At 21.2% G+C, this 20660-nt stretch overlaps 1 protein-coding gene across 34 annotated transcripts; it reads left to right on the plus strand.

Annotated features, from left to right (window-relative positions):
* The first annotated feature begins 129 nt into the window (after positions 1-129).
* Positions 130-19345, plus strand: LOC108003140 (inositol hexakisphosphate and diphosphoinositol-pentakisphosphate kinase 2). Of its 34 annotated transcripts, none has more exons than XM_017065258.3 (31): positions 130-310; positions 771-869; positions 1225-1332; positions 3720-3920; positions 3987-4127; positions 4206-4296; positions 4373-4527; positions 4629-4921; positions 5001-5195; positions 5272-5358; positions 5420-5608; positions 5730-5815; positions 6837-6974; positions 7923-7952; positions 8657-8891; positions 8961-9169; positions 9261-9487; positions 9551-9687; positions 9772-9886; positions 9956-10195; positions 10286-10402; positions 10466-10623; positions 10765-10913; positions 11214-11261; positions 13694-14050; positions 14991-15212; positions 15345-15618; positions 15762-15853; positions 16108-16219; positions 16310-16675; positions 16745-19345. In XM_017065258.3, the coding sequence occupies exons 2-31, from the start codon at positions 837-839 to the stop codon at positions 17223-17225; spliced, it is 5286 nt and encodes a 1761-aa protein (XP_016920747.1). In that variant the 5' UTR covers positions 130-310; positions 771-836; the 3' UTR covers positions 17226-19345. The 34 variants fall into 34 exon arrangements, with proteins under 34 accessions (XP_016920747.1, XP_016920750.1, XP_016920752.1 ...); XM_017065261.3 differs by having other exon boundaries at positions 15345-15588; XM_017065263.3 differs by having other exon boundaries at positions 15033-15212.
* Positions 19346-20660: the final 1315 nt, after the last annotated feature.

Consider the following 20660-nt stretch of genomic DNA (forward strand, 5'->3'; position numbering starts at 1 on the left):
TATATTTTATAAATAAATATTTATAAAACATAGATTTTTTTAACAAGTTGATTCAATTTTGTAATTAGTAATTATTTTTAATATTTTATTTAAATATTTTATAAAATGTAAAATATCGATTTGTATACTTAACCGGATGGTCGATCTTTGAATGTTACGAGAGATCGAGTTTAAGTTTGACAAGATGTCCGAAAATTGAAGAATACTAATGAAAATTTTTGATTAATTAACTAAAGATTGGATATTATTTATTATTTTTGCTTTCTCGTTCTTAGTCTAAAGTTTTTGAATTGATTTAAATCTGGAATTGGTAAGTTTAATTAAAATCATCAAAGTTATATTGAAAAAGAAAAAAACAAAATAAATTGTAACATATCATCAATTGTAACATTATGTAGAATTAATTCATATTTACTACTATTTTATGTGTTGAATATATATTGATTTATTATGAAATAATTAAATATTAATTATTGTTAAAAATACAAAAATGTAATCGAGGTTACATTATTTTTTTTATCATATTTTAATTAAATGCAAGTTATAAATAAGATGTAAATTTAAATAATATTTAGATAATATAATTAATGCATTAAAATCTATTTCTCTTTCAGTTTGAAATTATATACATATAAATATTATAATAATTATATACATTTGTTTAGATTCTTTTTATATGTTATATATTATATGTATTTAAAAATAATTATTTGAAAATTTAACTATAATTGTTAATTTATTAATTTTACTTAATGATTTAATTATTTCAGGATATAGTGGATTTTCTAAATTCAAACTGAAACTGTTTTTCTTTTCTCAATGAAACCTGTTCTGTCATGTCTTACACTGAATTGGAACATGGTTATCAGGTAAATAGAAATATTTTTTGTTTATAAAATAATAATTTATTTTTATAAAATAATTAATATTATTTTAATAATTTATTTTAATAATTTATAACTTTCAATTTTTTACCAATAATATTAAAATAAATCTTTTTAGAAAAAACTTTTTTGAATATATAATTATTTCTTATTAATTTTTAATTTATTTTAATTTAATGAAATTAATTTTTAATAAATGTATATAACAAATAATTATAAAAATAAATAATAATCAAATGATCTTATTAATTAATTTAAAATAATAATAAAAATAATAAATAAATTTATTCAAAAAATTATTAGAAATTTAGGTTTCTGACAAGTAATAATTAATTAATAGGGTCTACGGAGTGCCAGTCGACCAATTTTCTATGTAGGGGATTTAAATACTGTGCAATCAACCCTTGTGGGTCCTGTAGCTTCTTCTATATATCGTTCATCAAAAAGAGTAAGTTTTTATATTATTTATTAAAAATAAATTTATTAAAAATTTATTATTTATTAAAAGTAAATCAATTATTTTATTAATAATAAATTAATTAATTAATGTAATTTGTAAAAAACTTGTTATTAATGTAAATTTAAATGTGAATTTATATTTACATTATTAAAAAAAGGATTCTATAATGTTAAGATTTTATAAAATTTATTTTTCATATATGTCTGCAAATAATGTGTTTAAAATAGATAATAAAAAATAAAATATATAAAAATAAATATTTCAAGGAAAAAAATACATTATTTCATATCATTGTTTTATTTTGAATTAATATATATTATATAACAAAAGTTAGAAAACTATTTTATTAAAAAAATTATTTTATATGGTTTCATAATATTTATATATATATATGTGTGTGTGTGTGTTATTTTTTCCAATAAATTTTATATTAAATTATATTTATTAAATAATTTAAATTCAACAATATATCAAAACATATTTCATTAAATACAATGATATATTTATTTAATCAGTTAACTGCTTTTAAATAACTTGATGACTCATGAATATGCACACTTTAGTTATTCAGTAATCTAAAAATAAATTATGTACTTGTTAAATGTACTTTGTACTTCTAAAGTTACATAAATTTTATTTTGTGTAATAATTATTATATTAATTTTATTACTGAATATCCATTAATATAAATATATAAAAAAATGTTTAATTTAATGGTATAGATAATAAATTTAATAGTGTTTATGTAATATATGTATTATAATTATATGTAATATAATCATTGTGAATTGAATTAATTAATAACAGAAGTCAATTGACTGAATATATGTATATGATGATGATATGATGATATGATAATGTTAATTGTTACTATTAAATATATTAATTGAACTATTTAATGTTAATGTTAATGTAATATATTAGTATACTAATATAATATATTGCAGATTTTTTAAGGCTATAAATAGAATATATATGAATTAAATTAAATTAAAAAAAAATAGTTTATAAAAAAAATAGTCTATAAATATTTATAAATGTTTTTTAATATGATAGTAATTTTTGATATTCTTATTATTCTATATGATATATAACATATATTTAACATATATTTCCATATTATATTAATTTTAAGATGAATATGAATTATATTTTTATATTTTGATAATATTATTCATTCATTATTCTTTGCTATCATATTAATTATTGCTATTATATTAATTATTTATGATATTTTAAGTTTATAATGGAAAATATAAATTCTTTGTCGTCTACAACAATTCCTGATGTCTACATTTTTGATTATGATAATGAAGCAGAACCGTATTGGCAAATGATGGTAGAGTTTCTCTCAATTAATTTATTAGTTATTTCCCATTATTAAATTTAAATATTTTATATAAATTTAAAATTAAATTTAAATATAAAATTTTGAAAATTATAAAAAAATAATCTTTATATTGTTTTTATTCATTCAAATGTTTATAAAATAATTATAATTTTTTATACATTACTTTTTAAGTATTCAATTAACATTGCTGAAATTCTCATCATATAAAATTTACAATTGATAAATATTAATAAAATAAAAGAAAATGTTAATATGCAGAAAGATTTTTCTATATCTTCTATATATATATTATAATTCTATATTACTATATTAGTCATATATTTCAGATTCCTTTTTATTTTTTATTTTTAATCAATTTTTTCTTATTTTTAATCAAATTTTATTAATCCATTCTATTTATTTTTAGTTCAATGCACAGATGATAATGATAAAACAAATAAAAATAATAAAAAATTATAAATAAATAGATGACAAGATTTAATAACAAGATAATAGATATTTTTTTTTTTATATTCATAATATTTAATAAATGTTCAGATAAAATATTTTTATTTAATGAAATTTATATTTTATTTTATGAAAAATTTAAATATTAAAAAATTCCTATTTGTTTTATAAAATATTATAAAATTTGAGATACAAAATATATATAGTTTATAATAATTTATTTTTAATTATTTGCATAAAATAATATTGTAATGATTATAAAAATTATATTTATAAAATTTTATATAAAAAATAAATGAAAAAATAATATAATGCATATCATTAAAATATTAATTGATATTTATTTTTATTATAATTATGTTTATTTTTGATATTAAAAATATAGATTTGAATATGTAGTATTGTAATGATTCTCATTGAATTTTTTTTTTACTGTTAGATTCTTTTTATAATATTTTTATAATATAAATTTTTATAATATTTTTGAGAGAATATAGAAATAAACTAGAACAATAAAAATTACATAATTATTAGTCAATAAATAAACAAAACTATTAGTAAATAAATTTTCATTTAGGCCGAACTGTCGGACGGGTGTAGCAATGATGATGGATGCATGGGTGGAAGCGATTTGGAAGGAGAAGGAAAACAAGTTTTGGTTGGAATCTGTGCGATGGCAAAAAAATCTCAGAGTAAACCAATGAAAGAAATTTTAACAAGATTAGAAGAATTTGAATATATTAAAATAGTAGTATTTCCTGAAGAAGTTATTTTAAAGGTAATATTAGTAGAAAATAAGAAATATTTTAATTTTTATATAAAAAAAATATGAATTTATTTACAGGAGTCTGTAGAAGATTGGCCAATTGTTGATTGTTTAATAAGTTTCCATAGTAAAGGTTTTCCTCTTGATAAAGCTATAAATTATGCTAATCTTAGAAATCCTTTTATCATTAATAATTTACCAATGCAATATGATATTCAAGTATGTAATATGTGATAAGTATTGATAAATATTGTTAAAATTAATTTTTTTACATAATATTAATTTTATATTTAATAGGATCGTAGAAGAGTTTATGCTATTTTAGAAAGTGAAGGAATTGAAATTCCAAGATATGCTGTCCTCGATAGGGACTCATCTGATCCAAAACGTATACTATATATATTTTTATGTTTTTATACTTTTATATTGTACAAATAGGTGTACAAATAGAAAATTTATTTTAGATCATGAATTGGTGGAATCAGAAGATCATGTGGAAGTCAATGGTGTTACATTCAATAAACCATTTGTAGAAAAACCAGTATCTGCAGAGGATCATAACATTTATATTTATTATCCTACATCTGCAGGTGGTGGCAGTCAAAGATTATTTAGAAAGGTACATAGTAGATTAAATAAAATTAAATTTTTTGTTTATTTGAAATAATTAAAACTTGAATTTATAGTTAAAAAAAAAATTTTTTATATATGTTTTTTTAGATTGGAAGTCGTAGTAGTGTTTATTCACCAGAATCTAGAGTCCGTAAAACTGGTTCTTACATTTATGAAGATTTCATGCCAACTGATGGTACAGATGTTAAAGTTTATACTGTGGGTCCAGATTATGCTCATGCAGAAGCAAGAAAAAGTCCTGCTTTGGATGGTAAAGTCGAAAGAGATTCAGAAGGAAAAGAAATTCGATATCCGGTTATATTAAGTAATGCTGAAAAATTAATTAGCAGAAAAGTGTGTTTAGCTTTCAAACAAACTGTTTGTGGTTTTGATTTACTTAGGTATATTGAATTTTATGTGTAGTAAAATTAAAAGAAATAGTTTGATAATTTAATTATATAATATGTAATTTTTATTTAGAGCAAATGGCCAGTCATTTGTGTGTGATGTAAATGGATTTAGTTTTGTAAAAAATTCTAATAAATATTATGATGATTGTGCAAAAATTTTGGGAAATATGATTTTAAGAGAATTGGCACCCACTTTACATATACCATGGAGTGTTCCTTTTCAACTGGATGATCCACCTATTGTACCTACTACATTTGGAAAGATGTAATTCAATTTTATATCAATGTTTTTAAATTATTTTTTTACATTAAGATTACATTAATGTTTTTATACATTATAGGATGGAATTACGATGCGTGGTTGCTGTTATAAGACATGGAGATCGAACGCCGAAACAAAAGATGAAAGTAGAAGTTCGTCATCCGAAGTAAGTATATATTTTAAAAATATATTACATATAATTAAAGCATTTATTTTATTTGATATAGATTTTTTGAGATATTTGCAAAATATGACGGTTATAAACATGGTCATATTAAATTAAAAAGACCTAAACAGTTGCAAGAAATATTGGATACTGCACGTAGTTTATTAGCTGAAATACAACATCGTGCAGCTGGACCAGAATTAGAAGAAAAACAAGGAAAATTAGAACAATTGAAAAGTGTTTTAGAAATGTAAATATAATATGTAAATAATATATATATATATATAATATTTAGAAAGGTATATAGTAGATTAAATAAAATTAAATTTTTTATTTATTTGAAATAATTATATATATAAATTATTTTTTAGGTATGGCCATTTCTCAGGAATAAATCGCAAAGTGCAAATGAAATATCAGCCAAGAGGTCGACCCAGAGGAAGTTCATCAGATGATGGTATTGAATATAAAATGTATTTAAGAGATATATAAAGTATTTTAGAAATATATAGTTAAACTTTCTAGTATCTTCAAATATCTTTACTTTATCTATATTTTCATATCTTATATTTTTTAAATTTGAAAAAAAATTATAAACTTCGGAAATTTTTTCTTTTAAAGATATAAATTTTTTTTGTTTATGGTAAATCATTATAGAAATGTTTAAAATATAATTAAAAAAAATGCTAAAAATAATTTCTTTCTGCAATAATATTTGACTACTTTACATTAAAATTTTTGTTTGTTGAAAATTTCTTAAAAAATTTCTGATATATTTCAAATTTTGTCATAATTTAATTTTTTAATGTTATCAAATTATTATACCATAATATCATTATTATTGTAAATTAAATATTTATAAATAAAAATTTAAAATATTTATGTAAATTTAACCAGATTATTAATATATGTAATGAAATATGAAACAAGAAATTTTTTATTGTTTTCGTTTTTAGAATATTAATGCAATATGTGTATTATTGCAAAAGGAAGTAATTTTTTTATATAAGCGTCCTTATAGTTTTTTGTCATAAATAAAATGTAGTTATATCTCGAAATTTGTTTTACTTTGGAAGCTTTATTCAAGAAAGAATATTTAATGAATTGATTATTGGTGTAGATTTTTATAGCATGTAGATGTTTTTTCTATTAAAAAAATATTAGTTTTAATTATATTAGTGCAATTGTATTAATTATATATATAATCTGAAAAAATCAATCTTTTCCGTAATTTTTTATAAAGTTTTTCAATTATTGTATTAGAATGATTTCAGTTTGTTATAATAACTTTGTTATAATAAATATAATCATTTTATTTTTTTAGAGAGTGATTATATTTCGAAAAAAAATAATTTTCAAATCTATATTTAAATGACTTTTTTTTATTTTTAAAACCAATAAAATATGATAAGTAGTTTGATTACTTATTTTTTATTTTAATTATGTAAATAATATTATTATAATCTTATTTTTGTTAGATCGACTTGGAGAACCATCTCTTGTATTGATATTGAAATGGGGTGGAGAATTAACACCAGCTGGCCGTATTCAGGCGGAAGAATTAGGAAGAATATTTCGTTGCATGTATCCTGGTGGTCAAGGTAGACACCTTAGTGGTTCGTATCTTATATTCATATGCTTATCATGCTTATTCTTAAATTATAATGAGATTGTTTGTTCAATAAGTTTTATATATTGGCTGAATTCTGGTTGATCTTATCATTTTCAACTGCTCAAAATTGAGTATAAGATATTGCAGATAATAAGAGTGAATTTAACATTTTATGAAAATTTTTTTATTTTATCAAATTAATCTATAATAGCAAGTACATATATACATATGTTTTTTTTTTCTTTTTAAGACAAAAAAAGATTTTATAAAAAACAAAAAACTTTTAAATGGTCATATTTCTACTCTTTTGATCTCATTCATAATCCATTATTTTTCTTGAATACATTAATTAATTATTAAATAAAATATTATTAAATAAAAATTATTAATTTCATTAATAATAATAATTTCATTAATTAATATGAAGTAATTAATATGAATTCTAAATATTCTAAATTCTAAATTCTTTTAAAAAGTGTGTTTATATATTTTGGAAAAAGATAAAAGAAATTTTAACTTTATACATACACTTATTATATTTAATATTTAAAGAAAACTATTTAAAAAAATATATATATATAATAAGAAAAAAAAATAGATAAAATAATATATAAAAATCTTTTGTTATGTTCACTTTATCTGCAATGCTTAATATATAAATAGATATATATAAATAGATATATAAAAGAATTTAATTGAAATAGAATTTATATATATTTAAATAGTTAGATATATTTAACTTCTTTAACTTATTTAATGGAATATATAATTTATTAATATTCTATTATTATTCTATTAAAAGACAGAAATATAATATGTACAAAATTTTAAACTTTTAATTCAATTTTTGATTTAATTTTTTATTCAAATTTAATTTTGATTGAAGAATAATAAATATCTTATATTTTTACAAAAATCTTTGATTCATAGATAATTTCAAATATTATTTCAGAGGAAGACTCAGAGATGTTACCAAATCACGGTAACTTTTTATTTTGAATCAATGCTTTTTTGTAGTTATATGTAGATTGTGCTATAGATACATGGAAATAGTCATTCTGAAGTAATAATAAATTTTTTTAAAAAATTTTTATTATTTACAAATTGACAAAATATAATAGCTCAAAAAGTATCAAAAAATAAAATTAAAAAATGCTATTTCTATGTTAATTCAATGTATATTTCATTTTATTGCATTGAAATGCTTTATTGTTTAAGCTAGTTGCTTTTTATTTATTTTTTTGCCTTAAATGTTTATCAGATCTATTTTTTTTTCCAATAAGTTTTCATTCATGCAGTTACCATCCTACATACGCGCGCACACACACACAAACATATTATAAATTTCTATATATTATTACAATTTTTATTATTATAAACAATTTTAAATATATTTTCACTTTATAAATATTATTTTTTAATATTATTTAAAAAAGTATTAATAAAAAGTAAAACATAGCAATGTTTAACATCTAAAAAAATCATATTTTTACATTTAATTAAGATTATTTTTATGCAAATAAATTGATAATTGATTAATGATTAACGTAAAAATTAATGATTTTTATAATCGTTTTAACAAAACATAAATCACCTAATAAAATCATATCTTATGTTTATTGAAAATGAAAAATATATTTCATTTTTATTATATTTTTCTGAAATATTATTATTACACATATGTAGGTGATTATGCTGGAGCACAAGGTTTAGGATTGCTTAGACTTCATTCAACATTTCGACATGACTTGAAAATTTATGCAAGTGATGAAGGAAGAGTTCAAATGACTGCTGCAGCTTTTGCAAAAGGTTTACTCGCATTGGAAGGTGAATTAACACCTATATTAGTACAAATGGTAAAAAGTGCTAATACTAATGGCTTGTTGGACAATGATTGTGACAGTAGTAAATATCAGAATATGTATGTAAGACAACCTACATAAGTATTATTATAAAATTTTAAATAAATTCTAACTATAGATTTTTATAGGGTAAAAACACGATTACATGAATTATTACAACAAGATCGAGAATTTACACATGAAGATAGAGAACAAATAAATCCTGGTAATGCATTAAGTATCAATGCAGCAATGGATTTTGTTAAAAATCCTGTTCGTTGTTGTCAACATGTTCATACTTTGATTCAGAAGCTAATGGATATTGTTCGTATTAAAAAAGACGATCCTAAAACCAAAGGTATGATTTCATATATAATTCATATTTACTTCATATATAATTGTCATTATAAAATTATACTTATTTATATTTATTTATTCAACATATTTAGATGCAATTCTTTATCATGGTGAAACTTGGGAATTAATGGGTCGTCGATGGGGAAAAATTGAAAAAGATTTTTGTACTAAAAATAAGAGATTTGATATATCAAAAATTCCAGATATTTATGATTGTATAAAATATGATTTACAACATAATAACCATACATTACAATTTGAACATGCAGAAGAATTATATATTTATTCTAAATATTTAGCAGATATTGTAATACCACAGGTAAAAATCTCAATATTTTTTATTTTTCAAAAAATGAAGAAATTTAATTTTAATTTTTTATAGGAATATGGATTAACAGTACAAGAGAAGCTCACTATAGGTCAAGGTATTTGCACTCCACTTTTAAAAAAAATAAGAGCAGATTTGCAGAGAAATATCGAGGAATCCGGAGAAGAAACAGTCAATAGGCTTAATCCAAGGTAAAATTAAATTTTTATAATAATGTATGAATATAATTTATAATATATTATAAATAAAATATAATATTTTATTATATATTTTAGATACTCCCATGGTGTTTCTAGTCCTGGTCGACATGTGCGCACGCGACTTTATTTCACAAGTGAAAGTCACGTGCATTCTCTGCTCACTGTTCTGCGTTATGGCGGTTTACTTGATGTATATATCTATACAATTATTTTATATAATATATGTATAAAAAGATATTAATTAATATAAATTATATAGGTTATGAAAGATGAACAATGGCGCCGAGCTATGGAGTACGTTAGCATGGTTTCTGAATTAAATTATATGTCTCAAATTGTAGTTATGTTGTATGAAGATCCAACTAAAGATCCTAGTAGTGAAGAACGTTTTCATGTTGAATTACATTTCAGTCCTGGTGTAAATTGTTGTGTGCAAAAGAATTTACCACCAGGGCCAGGTTTCAGACCTCATTCACGCAATGAAAGTAGTCATAATGTAGTAAGTAAATTTTAACACTTTCATTTTATGTGATCATAAAAATATTTTTGAATATAGAACTAGAATATATAGGACTACAAATATTTTTAGGGTGAAAGTGGTGGTTCTGCTCAAGATACCATTTCACAATGTAGCACTCGAATAGAAGAAGAAGATGTAGAATTGGGAATTTTAGAAGATGATTTTATGAATCCACCATTACAATCTGTATGTATAAATATCTTTAATTAAAATTATAAATAAGTGTAATATCTTTTATGTGATACTTAGGAAACACCTCCATCAACAATGGAGACAGATACTGTAGATGCAATAATAGATAGTCCAACAACTAGTAAAGCAATTGATATGATGGATTTACATCCTAATATGATGGATGAACCATTTGATAGTGGCTTTTTACAGAGTTCTGCACCAATTCCAATAAGGTATATAAATTTAATGAATTTTTTTTCATAAATTTTTAATGAAGTCAGTTTTAAGAATCTGGATCAAATAAATATTTTTTATATAAAATATTTATATCGTGTCATTTTTTTTTTTAATTCAATAACTTTTATAATATTTAGTGCTAGAACTGTAGCTGGTCACGAAGCAGCAAGACTTGGTAGTCAATTAGCTGCAAGTCAACGTCAACGACGTGATACAGAAAGAGGAACAATAGTTGAACCACGTGCTCGCAGTTATGATCATCAAAGACAAGACAAACCCGAAAAAGGTAATATATTATTTTATAATTATTTATATTATTTAATATTTTAAGACTAATGTACATATTTTATTTATAATAACAAATCTATTCTAATATTTTTTTTAATTATGCATGACAGTGATATTTAACAAAAAAGAAATGTGAATAGTAGTGTCATAAAATTAATAATTTAGCAATATAAATACAGTATTATATTGTAAAAACATTATATATTAATTTGTAATTTTGTTTCTTGAATATTTATGATTAACATAAATACTCAGATTTCATTAGAAAATCTGGTGTTTTTTGTGCCTTTTTTTATAGCTGCGGACAAGCTGCAGTATCAGAGCTTGGACGCTGTAAACAAAGAAGGTATGTTTCGTATGTATAAAGTTTCTATTATAATTTCAGTAAATTATAATATATTATTTTATCATAGGTAATCATTATAGAATTTTTATTTGAATTTTTGACATTTTATATCATCATAATATAATAAGAATTTATAAACTTTTTTTTTATTTATTTATTTTTATAATAAAGAAAGATTTAATTATTTAGTTGATTATTAAAATTATTCTATGCTTTTGAGATAGTAATTTTTGTAGTTGCTAATCACTGTAACTTGCATCTTTTATTTTTTTCTATAAAATATAAAAATATATTTTTTTGTTAAAATTATTTTATTATGAATAGTTATATTTATATATATTTTATTATCAATGCACCCATTTATCATAGATGCTTTTCAATATCATACCTAATCCTTAATTTTATATATTTTAATCCTTAATATTATTTTTTATGATATTCGTAATATTTCTCTAATTTAGTGACTTTTCTCAATTTTAATTATTTGATTCTAATTTTTTTTTAAAGTTTTATTTTATCTTTAAGAAATAAAAAAAATCAATCAGAAGATTTTTAAAAAAATAAGTAAATGCTATAAGTAAAGATTTTTTTAAATTCGAGAAAAAACATATTGACAATTTAATCTACAATAAATTTTTATTTTATTGCAAGATCCTTAATAATATTTTTTCCAATTTTTTCGTCTAATTTCTTCTTTTATTAATGCTTTAAAAATAAAGCTTTAAAAAAAAAATTAAATGATCAAAATTAAGAAAAATCATCAAATTGCAAAATTACCTTATATATTTATCATTTTTTTTTTTTGTATTTATTTAGTTCTATGTATAATGTATAAAAGAAGTTTATTATTGTTCTAAATATTGTAATATTATAAAATTCTTATCAATTTAATAGATAAATATCCAATTAAAATCATATTGCATAAAGAAAGAGAATTAATGTTATTGAATAACTAATGTATTAAATAACTAAAAATAAAATTAACAAAGAGATGCAACATTAGATGGAAATAGGAAAATTCAGTTGAAATAACTCTTTGCTCAGCGATAGTTGTGCGCGTGGAAGCCAACTAATTTATGCGGACGACTGTTTGCATTACACTTTGACAATTAGTGTAATTCATTCAGCCGTCATCCTAATTCCTTTATTCCTAAATCATTATTCCATTAAAATTTGCAGTTGATTAGTGCTTAGTTATTTTCTAAAATCATATCACAGCTTTTTCTTCATATCTTCATATCTGTTAATGTTATATAGTTATATTTAATTTTAATATTTTTTATGATTTTAAATTTATTATTATGAATTTATTATTTTTTTTTACTTTGTTTATTGTTATATTACAGAAATATAATATAAACAGTACAAAAACTAAACAAAAAATAGAAGTATTGATCTTATATAAATATAGTACTTATAAAATATATATGAATATAAAATATGAATAGAAATTTCATATAAATTTCTTTTAAAAGAAAGAATTTTATTTTAATCTTAATTTTTTTTTATATAGAAACAATAAAAATAATTTTTTTTATTTAATATAATAGTTTTTTGTTAAATTTTTATTTTTTACATATTATCAAAAGTTTAATTTATTATTAGAAATTCTAAGCACAAATTCGATTTATTTGAAAAAATTGGAATACAAATGTTACAAATGAAATAATAAATAATTGAAACAATTATCATTAAATTTTTTATTTTTAATCATCATCATCATCGTATAAAATCATAATAATATTAAATTATTAATAAAATTCATAAATTTTAATTGTTGTCTAGTTGGCTTACTGGTTGCATGGCTATCGTGTGCCATGGGTGTATAACACTAACCAAATTTATGTCTTCTAAGCGCAAATAAGTTGAAGTATATGTCGTTCTGTTCCAGTGTATTTTTTTCAGTTTTATTCCTCCGTTGGTAATGAATCTTTTCATTAAAAACGTCGTCTGCAACGTCGAATTCTTATAATATAATTAATCATCTTTGATTCTAAGTTTATAGATTATTATTTAAAAAAAATATTATTTAAAAAAAATTGTTGAATGTTTAAAGTATTCTATACTCTTTAATAAAATATTCAATATTAAAAATTATTTTTAAAATCTATTATTATTCTTAAAATTACTATTTATTTTTAAGAATCTTAAATATTTCAATGAATTTTTTTATTATAGTAATAGTAAAATCTCAGTAGTTTTAATTTTATTACCGACGACGTGACCAAAGGTTCTTGCCAATATTATTTTGATTTCGATGGTGATGGGTTTATTATTTAATCATCTGTTTCTTTTCTTTTCTTTTCTTTCCTTCCTTTATACCTAATCCTGCTGTTACATTGTCATCATTCGTTCATTTTAATTGCACCGTTCTCTCTTTTATATCATCGAATTATATCATTGAAATTATGCATGCAATATACACAATACAGAAAAGCATGTAACAGAGCAATGGCATTTAGAAAGATCTGGCCAGGTTTCGCTAAACGTGCCAGTGCAAAAATTGCTGAGTCTACCGCATTCCTTCAGTTCACCGGAGTTTCCAGTTCCTTCGATAGAAACATCCATTCTGAACTCAACACCTTTGGTGACTTTACATACATCTCCTCTGATTTCACCGAACAGCCGGATCTCCGACGTAACAAATATCATGTTTCCGGTCCCTACGATTCGTTCTTCGTATCTCGATGCTAATGCTAAACAGCCCGATGATTTTAATCCACATTCCCAAAATAAAAAATATGGACGTTCTCATTCAGAAATGATTCTTCCTGGGATTGAGCGTAGCGGTGAGTTAATCGATTCTTCGAAACTGTCGCCAAGTAATTCGTGGCTAAAATTTCTTTTCTCGTTATTTTTGCATGAAAGAATCCCAAAAACAGTGACATCCACATTGGGGCAAATTACAGTAGAAAAACGTTCTTATTCTTTGTTACGTTACATATCCAAATATTTTTGTTATAACTGTAATATTTCGGAGCTGATTCTAAAAAGCAAAGATTTTCCACTTGTTGAACATTTTAATTTTGATGTTTATTTCACACGCTCGCTTTCGCATAAGTTTTTCAATTATTCCTGTTATTTAAATCTGCAGAAAAATGCAGATTCCAATTGTATTCCTCGTAATATCTCTTTTGATAATAATTGTAGGAATTTTAAAGAAATCTTCCAATTAAATCATTAATTTATAATATCATATAATTTAAATAAATCACTAATTTATCCTTTGTTTATTTAAAAGATAGATTTCCTACATTCCTTGAAAGACAGTCTTTTTATTTAGATTTGATCATTCTTCCGTGCATATGCATTATTTAAAAGGCAATATCAAAAAGAAAGAGAAGTGGAGATTTAACAAAAATATAACGCGATGAACATTCAATGGTGGCAGTGTAATAGTAGAATATATCGCAATTAAAAAGTTATTCTGTCTTAATTTGAGGTATGATGTTTTTTCTTGTATCGATACAATTTATTCAAATAAGTATGGTGAAAGACTTAATTGTTCAAAAATATATAAATGTTGGTCTTATCTTAATTTGAATCTCCAATGGCACAGAGACCTGGTATATGCACCAGATCATAATAGTATGCTTTATCATATGTTCCCAAAGCACGATAATAATATTCATAATGACCACGATATTCCTCATAAGTATAACCATTGTTCCAAGAATCCATGTGAACCATTTTCCCGACTCCAGCCTCAACGATCCTTCTCATCTCCAGACACACGACCTTCGATCATTCAACCTGACCCTACCTGCACAGCAAGGCGCCACCGTCACAGTATCTCCGGACAGATGAGTTATTTCAAGCTGTTGGGCTACAACGTCAACAAGAAGTTGACTGGATCAGCGAACAGTTTATTCAGCACAGCTGTTATTAGTGGATCGTCTAGTGCTCCAAATCTTAAGGATATGGTGCCTCCTCATGCTTCTGCTGTTGCAGGTGAGTTTTAGCTTTTTCTTTTTTTTTTTTGAACTTTACTTGATTTTAAAATTAGTATTTTTATTGGTATATACTATTAAAATATATAATAATATTTTTATTCATAAGCTAATTTAATTTTATATTCATTAGCAATAGAAGGTTTTGGTGGTGTACCACCAATAAGACCTTTGGAAACTCTTCATAATGCATTGTCATTGCGTCAGTTGGATTCCTTTCTGGAAATGATGACTAGTGCTCCTTTGTTTCGAACACCTGCTTCTTCACCTCCAAAATATTCTTCTCCTGGTGGATCAACGCATGAGTCAGTTAATCAAAATCTCAATATTGGAGGAATCAATCGCGAGTACCACTCTTCCGACTTGGAAGCTGTCAGGTACCGTAAGAAATTAAGTAAACCATCATTGTGAGTATTAAGTTTTTTTCTTTTCTTTTTTCTTGTTCATCATCATATTAATAAAAAATGATTTTTTCTAGAATTAAATTTTTTTTTTATTCTTTTTCCAATTACATATATTATAAAAATAGAATGATTGATTTTCTTCTTAGGTATATTGCGCCAACTCCAATACAATATAAATCTTCTAATGATGGAGAATCTTGTGATATAAGAAATCAGTTATCACCAACCAGTCCTAATAGTAAGTGTTATATACAAAGTAATTCTATTAGAAGTCTCGAAAGTAATAGTTCTAATTGTAATAATATAAAAATTTAACATTCTGTGGCAGAAATATATTCTTTGATGTTGCTATAATTTTATGTATTGTAATATATATATTTATGTATATTTTATTTAATTTTTAATTTAACAATAAATTAATTTGTTAATAAATTATTTAATATGAAATATTATAAATATTATGAATATTAAATTTAGTATTAAATGATTTAGGTACTGGATGGAGTAGCGAACCACAATCATTTCTCTCTTCTGAACCTTCATCTCCTGCACCAACTTCAACAGGAGAGTGTAGTATGTCTATAAGTCTAATCAGTAATGATGGGTAATTAAAATTTAATTATTAATAAATTTAATTCATAAATTTAAAAAAATGAATAATACATGAAAAATAAATTTATTTTTATGTTTATAGAGCACAATCATTTAATACAGGTCATAAATATCCTACAACTCCATGTCTTGATGTAGATTTTAATGAATTTTGTATAAATATAGATCAAGAACATAGAGAAAGTCGTGGTAGCGTATCATATACTGATTATTATAGCAATGAAGATGGACAAATACGAAACTGTGGTTTTGGAGCAGGTTTCACTAGTAATTTAGAAAAAATCATGCGTACTGATAATCTTCCTATTGATAATATGGATGATGATGAGGATCATACAATAACTTTAAAACAAACTGAAGAACAAAAAAAACAAGATGTCAAACAAATATTCGAACAAAAAGAAAATTTAAGTACAAAATCTAGTAGTGGTTATAAAAAAATTGGAAGGTAAATATTTTGTTAAAAACGATATTTTTTTTTATGATTTTAAATTATTTTAATTGCATTTTCTTTTAGATTTCTCGTTGAAAGCATGGAAATATCAGACGAAGATGTCAGAATTAAAGAAATAGATAATATAGACAAAATAAAAACATCTGTATTTCAAAAAACTGAATCTTCTAATGCAGAAAAAGTACAAAAGAACAGAGATAGTAATGAAACTGTATATGAACAGAAAAAACCTCATTCTTTCAATAGTTGCAAAAGAAAAAATTTTTCTCGATCTCAAAGTGTTTCTATGCCAAAAACTTCAACACAAAAATCTGAGACAAATTATAGTTATAAATGTACATCAAAATTAAGTTCTCTTTCAAACATGTCAGATAAGGACTTGGAAAATTGGAAGCAAAGCATGATGGAATCAAAAGATCCGTTTTCAATAGAAATGAAATCTGAGGAACCAATTCTGACATTAGCTAGCAGTATAACAAGTAGCTCTAGTGTGACAATAGGCTTTAATGTTCAAGATGAAAAAAAAGAAAAATTTAATCCCTGAAAATATTTCTTTTAAGAAATTATCAGAATTTATTTGTCAAATCGGTTTCTATAAGAAAAATAAGTTATTATATATAATATCGTTAAAACATAAACATAATTAAATATTATAAAGGAATCAAACAAATCAAAATTTATATTATTTGATCTAAGTATTAAGTATGTAAATGAAAAGAAAAATATTTTGCATTTTTTAACAAAATTTTCTTTAATATACTTTACTTTTATAATATTTTACCTTTTGTTAAGATTGTTATTTCTAATAATTAAGATATATAATATGATGACATTGCAACATTAAAAAAATTTTTTTCAATATAGGAATATTCAATATCATTTAAAAATAAAAAATATATTCAAAACTGCTTATTAAGAGAAAATATCAAACTTAAAACAATGTTATATATAATAATAGTTTCTCATGTTCAATAGTGTACTTATAAAAACTTTATGTATACTAAATTATTTTTAAATTTCATGACATTTCTTGTATTAGTATAATAATATTATTGTAGATAATATATATGCAATGTTAAAATGTAAAACAAATTAGAACTTAAAAGAAAAATGTTTTTTATCAAAAATCTGTCTCAAAAAGTTTATTTGAAAATTATTGAAATTTAAATTTTTTATATGTTACAAGATTTTTTATTAATCAGATATGAAATAAAAATTATATAACTTTTTATGACTTGACAAATTTAAAATATATTTAATTTGTTAAATTGATACGAAAAAAAATTTTTTAAGTTTTTTTCATATTATATGCATAGAAGTATTATTTTTTTTCAATATTTAAAAGATATATATCATATAAATAATGACATATTTTTCATTAAATTATTTTTTTAACTGCAAAAATATTATAGTAATATTATAGTAATATGAATATACTATTTAAATTTTAATATTAATTTTTTTTTTAATTTTATTGAGATATAAAACGAACATTATTATTGAAAAATTCATATGAATGTATAAAGATCATGGATTATAATATTAACTCAAATTACAATAATTAAAACAATAATTGTTTTATAATAAAATATTTATTTTAAAAATTGATGTAAATATTTTATAAACTATGTAATAAATAGAAGAAATATTTTGTGATGAATAATTTTAGAATGCTTCTTGTTAAAAAATTATAGAAAAGCTATATAAATATATAACTGTGGTTTTATATTAATCTAAATGTATAAAGGTGCTATTTGAATCAAATTTATTATGTTCCTAACTGTTTTTATCATTATTTTATTTTATTAATAAAATCATTATATATAAATGTATGACTATAAAGTATATGTATTTAACTTTATATAAATTTTCTTTTTTCTGAAAAAATTAGAAATTTTTTTTTGTATATTTTATATATTCTGAGACAGCATTTTTGTTTTGCAAATATAATGCATAAATTAATTTTAAATTTAATATTTTAAATTTTAAATTTATATTGATATGAAAAAAGATTGAAATTTTTATAATAATTTTAATTTTAATGATATCATTCAGAAATATTTTAATGATGTAAGATATAGAAAATATCATTTTAAAATGCTTTAAGTACTTTTCATTCAATATTCATATAACGTATATTTAAAATTTTGTTTAAAATAATAAGGCATTTATTATGGTATAAAACATACAAATTAATTTTAAGTATTTTAATAACTTCTAATAACATTAGTATATCTTAAATATTTTTATTAATATTTTATTATGATATCAATGTAAGAATATAATTATTAGTACTTATTAACATCGAAAGTTGTAAAACAAATGTATGCAAAATGCCAAATTACAATAAAAAAATAGAAATTAAATTTGATATTGTTCATGATAATTATCATTTGCAAATTTCTTTAATTGATAAAATAATTTATATCTTATATCATAACATTCTCATTTATATCAATTTTTTTAAATTTCTTATAAAATATCTTATTAATGAAATCAGATTAATAACTACATATTAAATTAAAATTTATAGTTATTCATTTGTTCAATAACCAAAAATTGATTTATTTATTTGATCGATTATTTATCCATTTCTTGTATTAAATTTTATAATATAAATATTATGTACTAATAAAGACTTATATGTATAAATTTTTATTGAAATTTAATGTTTTACTTTACCTCAGAAGTTCTTTGAACATTGAATAAATACTTATATTTATATTTTTGAAACTCTATATAGGTCATCCCTATAAATACGTAAATAATAAAAACATTTAAATTTTTTAACAATTCTTTAGTTAATAATGAATATATTTTTATATAAAAATTGCAAAAATATTTATAATAATTTTTATATAATATGTTATAATGACATAATGTGATAAAAAAATAGGAAATATAAAAACATATAAAAATTAAATATTGTAACAGTTAAAAAATTAAAATTTATTCATGAATAATAAAAAATTCTAATTATAAATCTAATTCATTTTAATTAAGTAGTTTTAAATAAGCAGTTAATAAAATATGTACGTATAATTTATATAAAAATTATTATAAGTTTGAAAACTTAACTGTTTCGATTTAATAATAACGATTTATTATAAAAATATCTATATAAATAGATTCATTTTCAACGTTAATAAGAAGGATGATCACAAATTACTAATTGAAGAAAAATATGTATTCAAAAATAATTACTTGAAGTGAATTAATAAAAAACTTTATTAACTAAAACAAATTATGACTGGTTAAAAAAAAAAATCGCTATGAATTCTTTAAGACTTCAAAAAAGTGTATCTATTGTCTTTATTAAATAGTTTCATAAAATTTTATTATAATTTTTAATTATCATTAATTATAATTTATAATTAATTTTTAAATTCATTGTAATTTTCATTGCTATTTTTATTTTATTAAATAAACAAAAAAGTTTTATATAAATTTTATTTTAATAAGCAAGAAATAAATCTGAAATAAATCTGATTTGTAAATGACATATTATTCAAAAAGATAGAAATCTCTGTAACGAAATTACATAATTATCATCAATAGCGTGACCCTATTGCGGAAAGCGCATCCATTGTTAGAAACGCATCAAAATTAGATCATGTGAACACGTGCACCATGAAATGAATCCAAATTTGATTTCTGATATTCTTTACATCATTTTGCTTATTTCTCAATTATTTTTTCTAAAATTAAAATATAAAAAGAAATAGAACAATTTATATTATATAAATTGATAGATATGAAATATATAATCAAATAATATGATATGTTAAGTAAAACTAATATACCATTTGTAATATTATAAAATATTAAAAAATAAAATATTATATGTTATATGTTATATGTTAATTTATATAAATATAATAATTTATAATATAGACATTATTTCATTGTTTAAAATATTTAATTATATATGCAGAAATATATAATATGTTTCAAAAATATGATTATTATAAAAATATAT

Source organism: Apis cerana, linkage group LG14 (assembly GCF_029169275.1).
Source record: "Apis cerana isolate GH-2021 linkage group LG14, AcerK_1.0, whole genome shotgun sequence".
NCBI classification, from domain to species: domain Eukaryota; kingdom Metazoa; phylum Arthropoda; class Insecta; order Hymenoptera; family Apidae; genus Apis; species Apis cerana.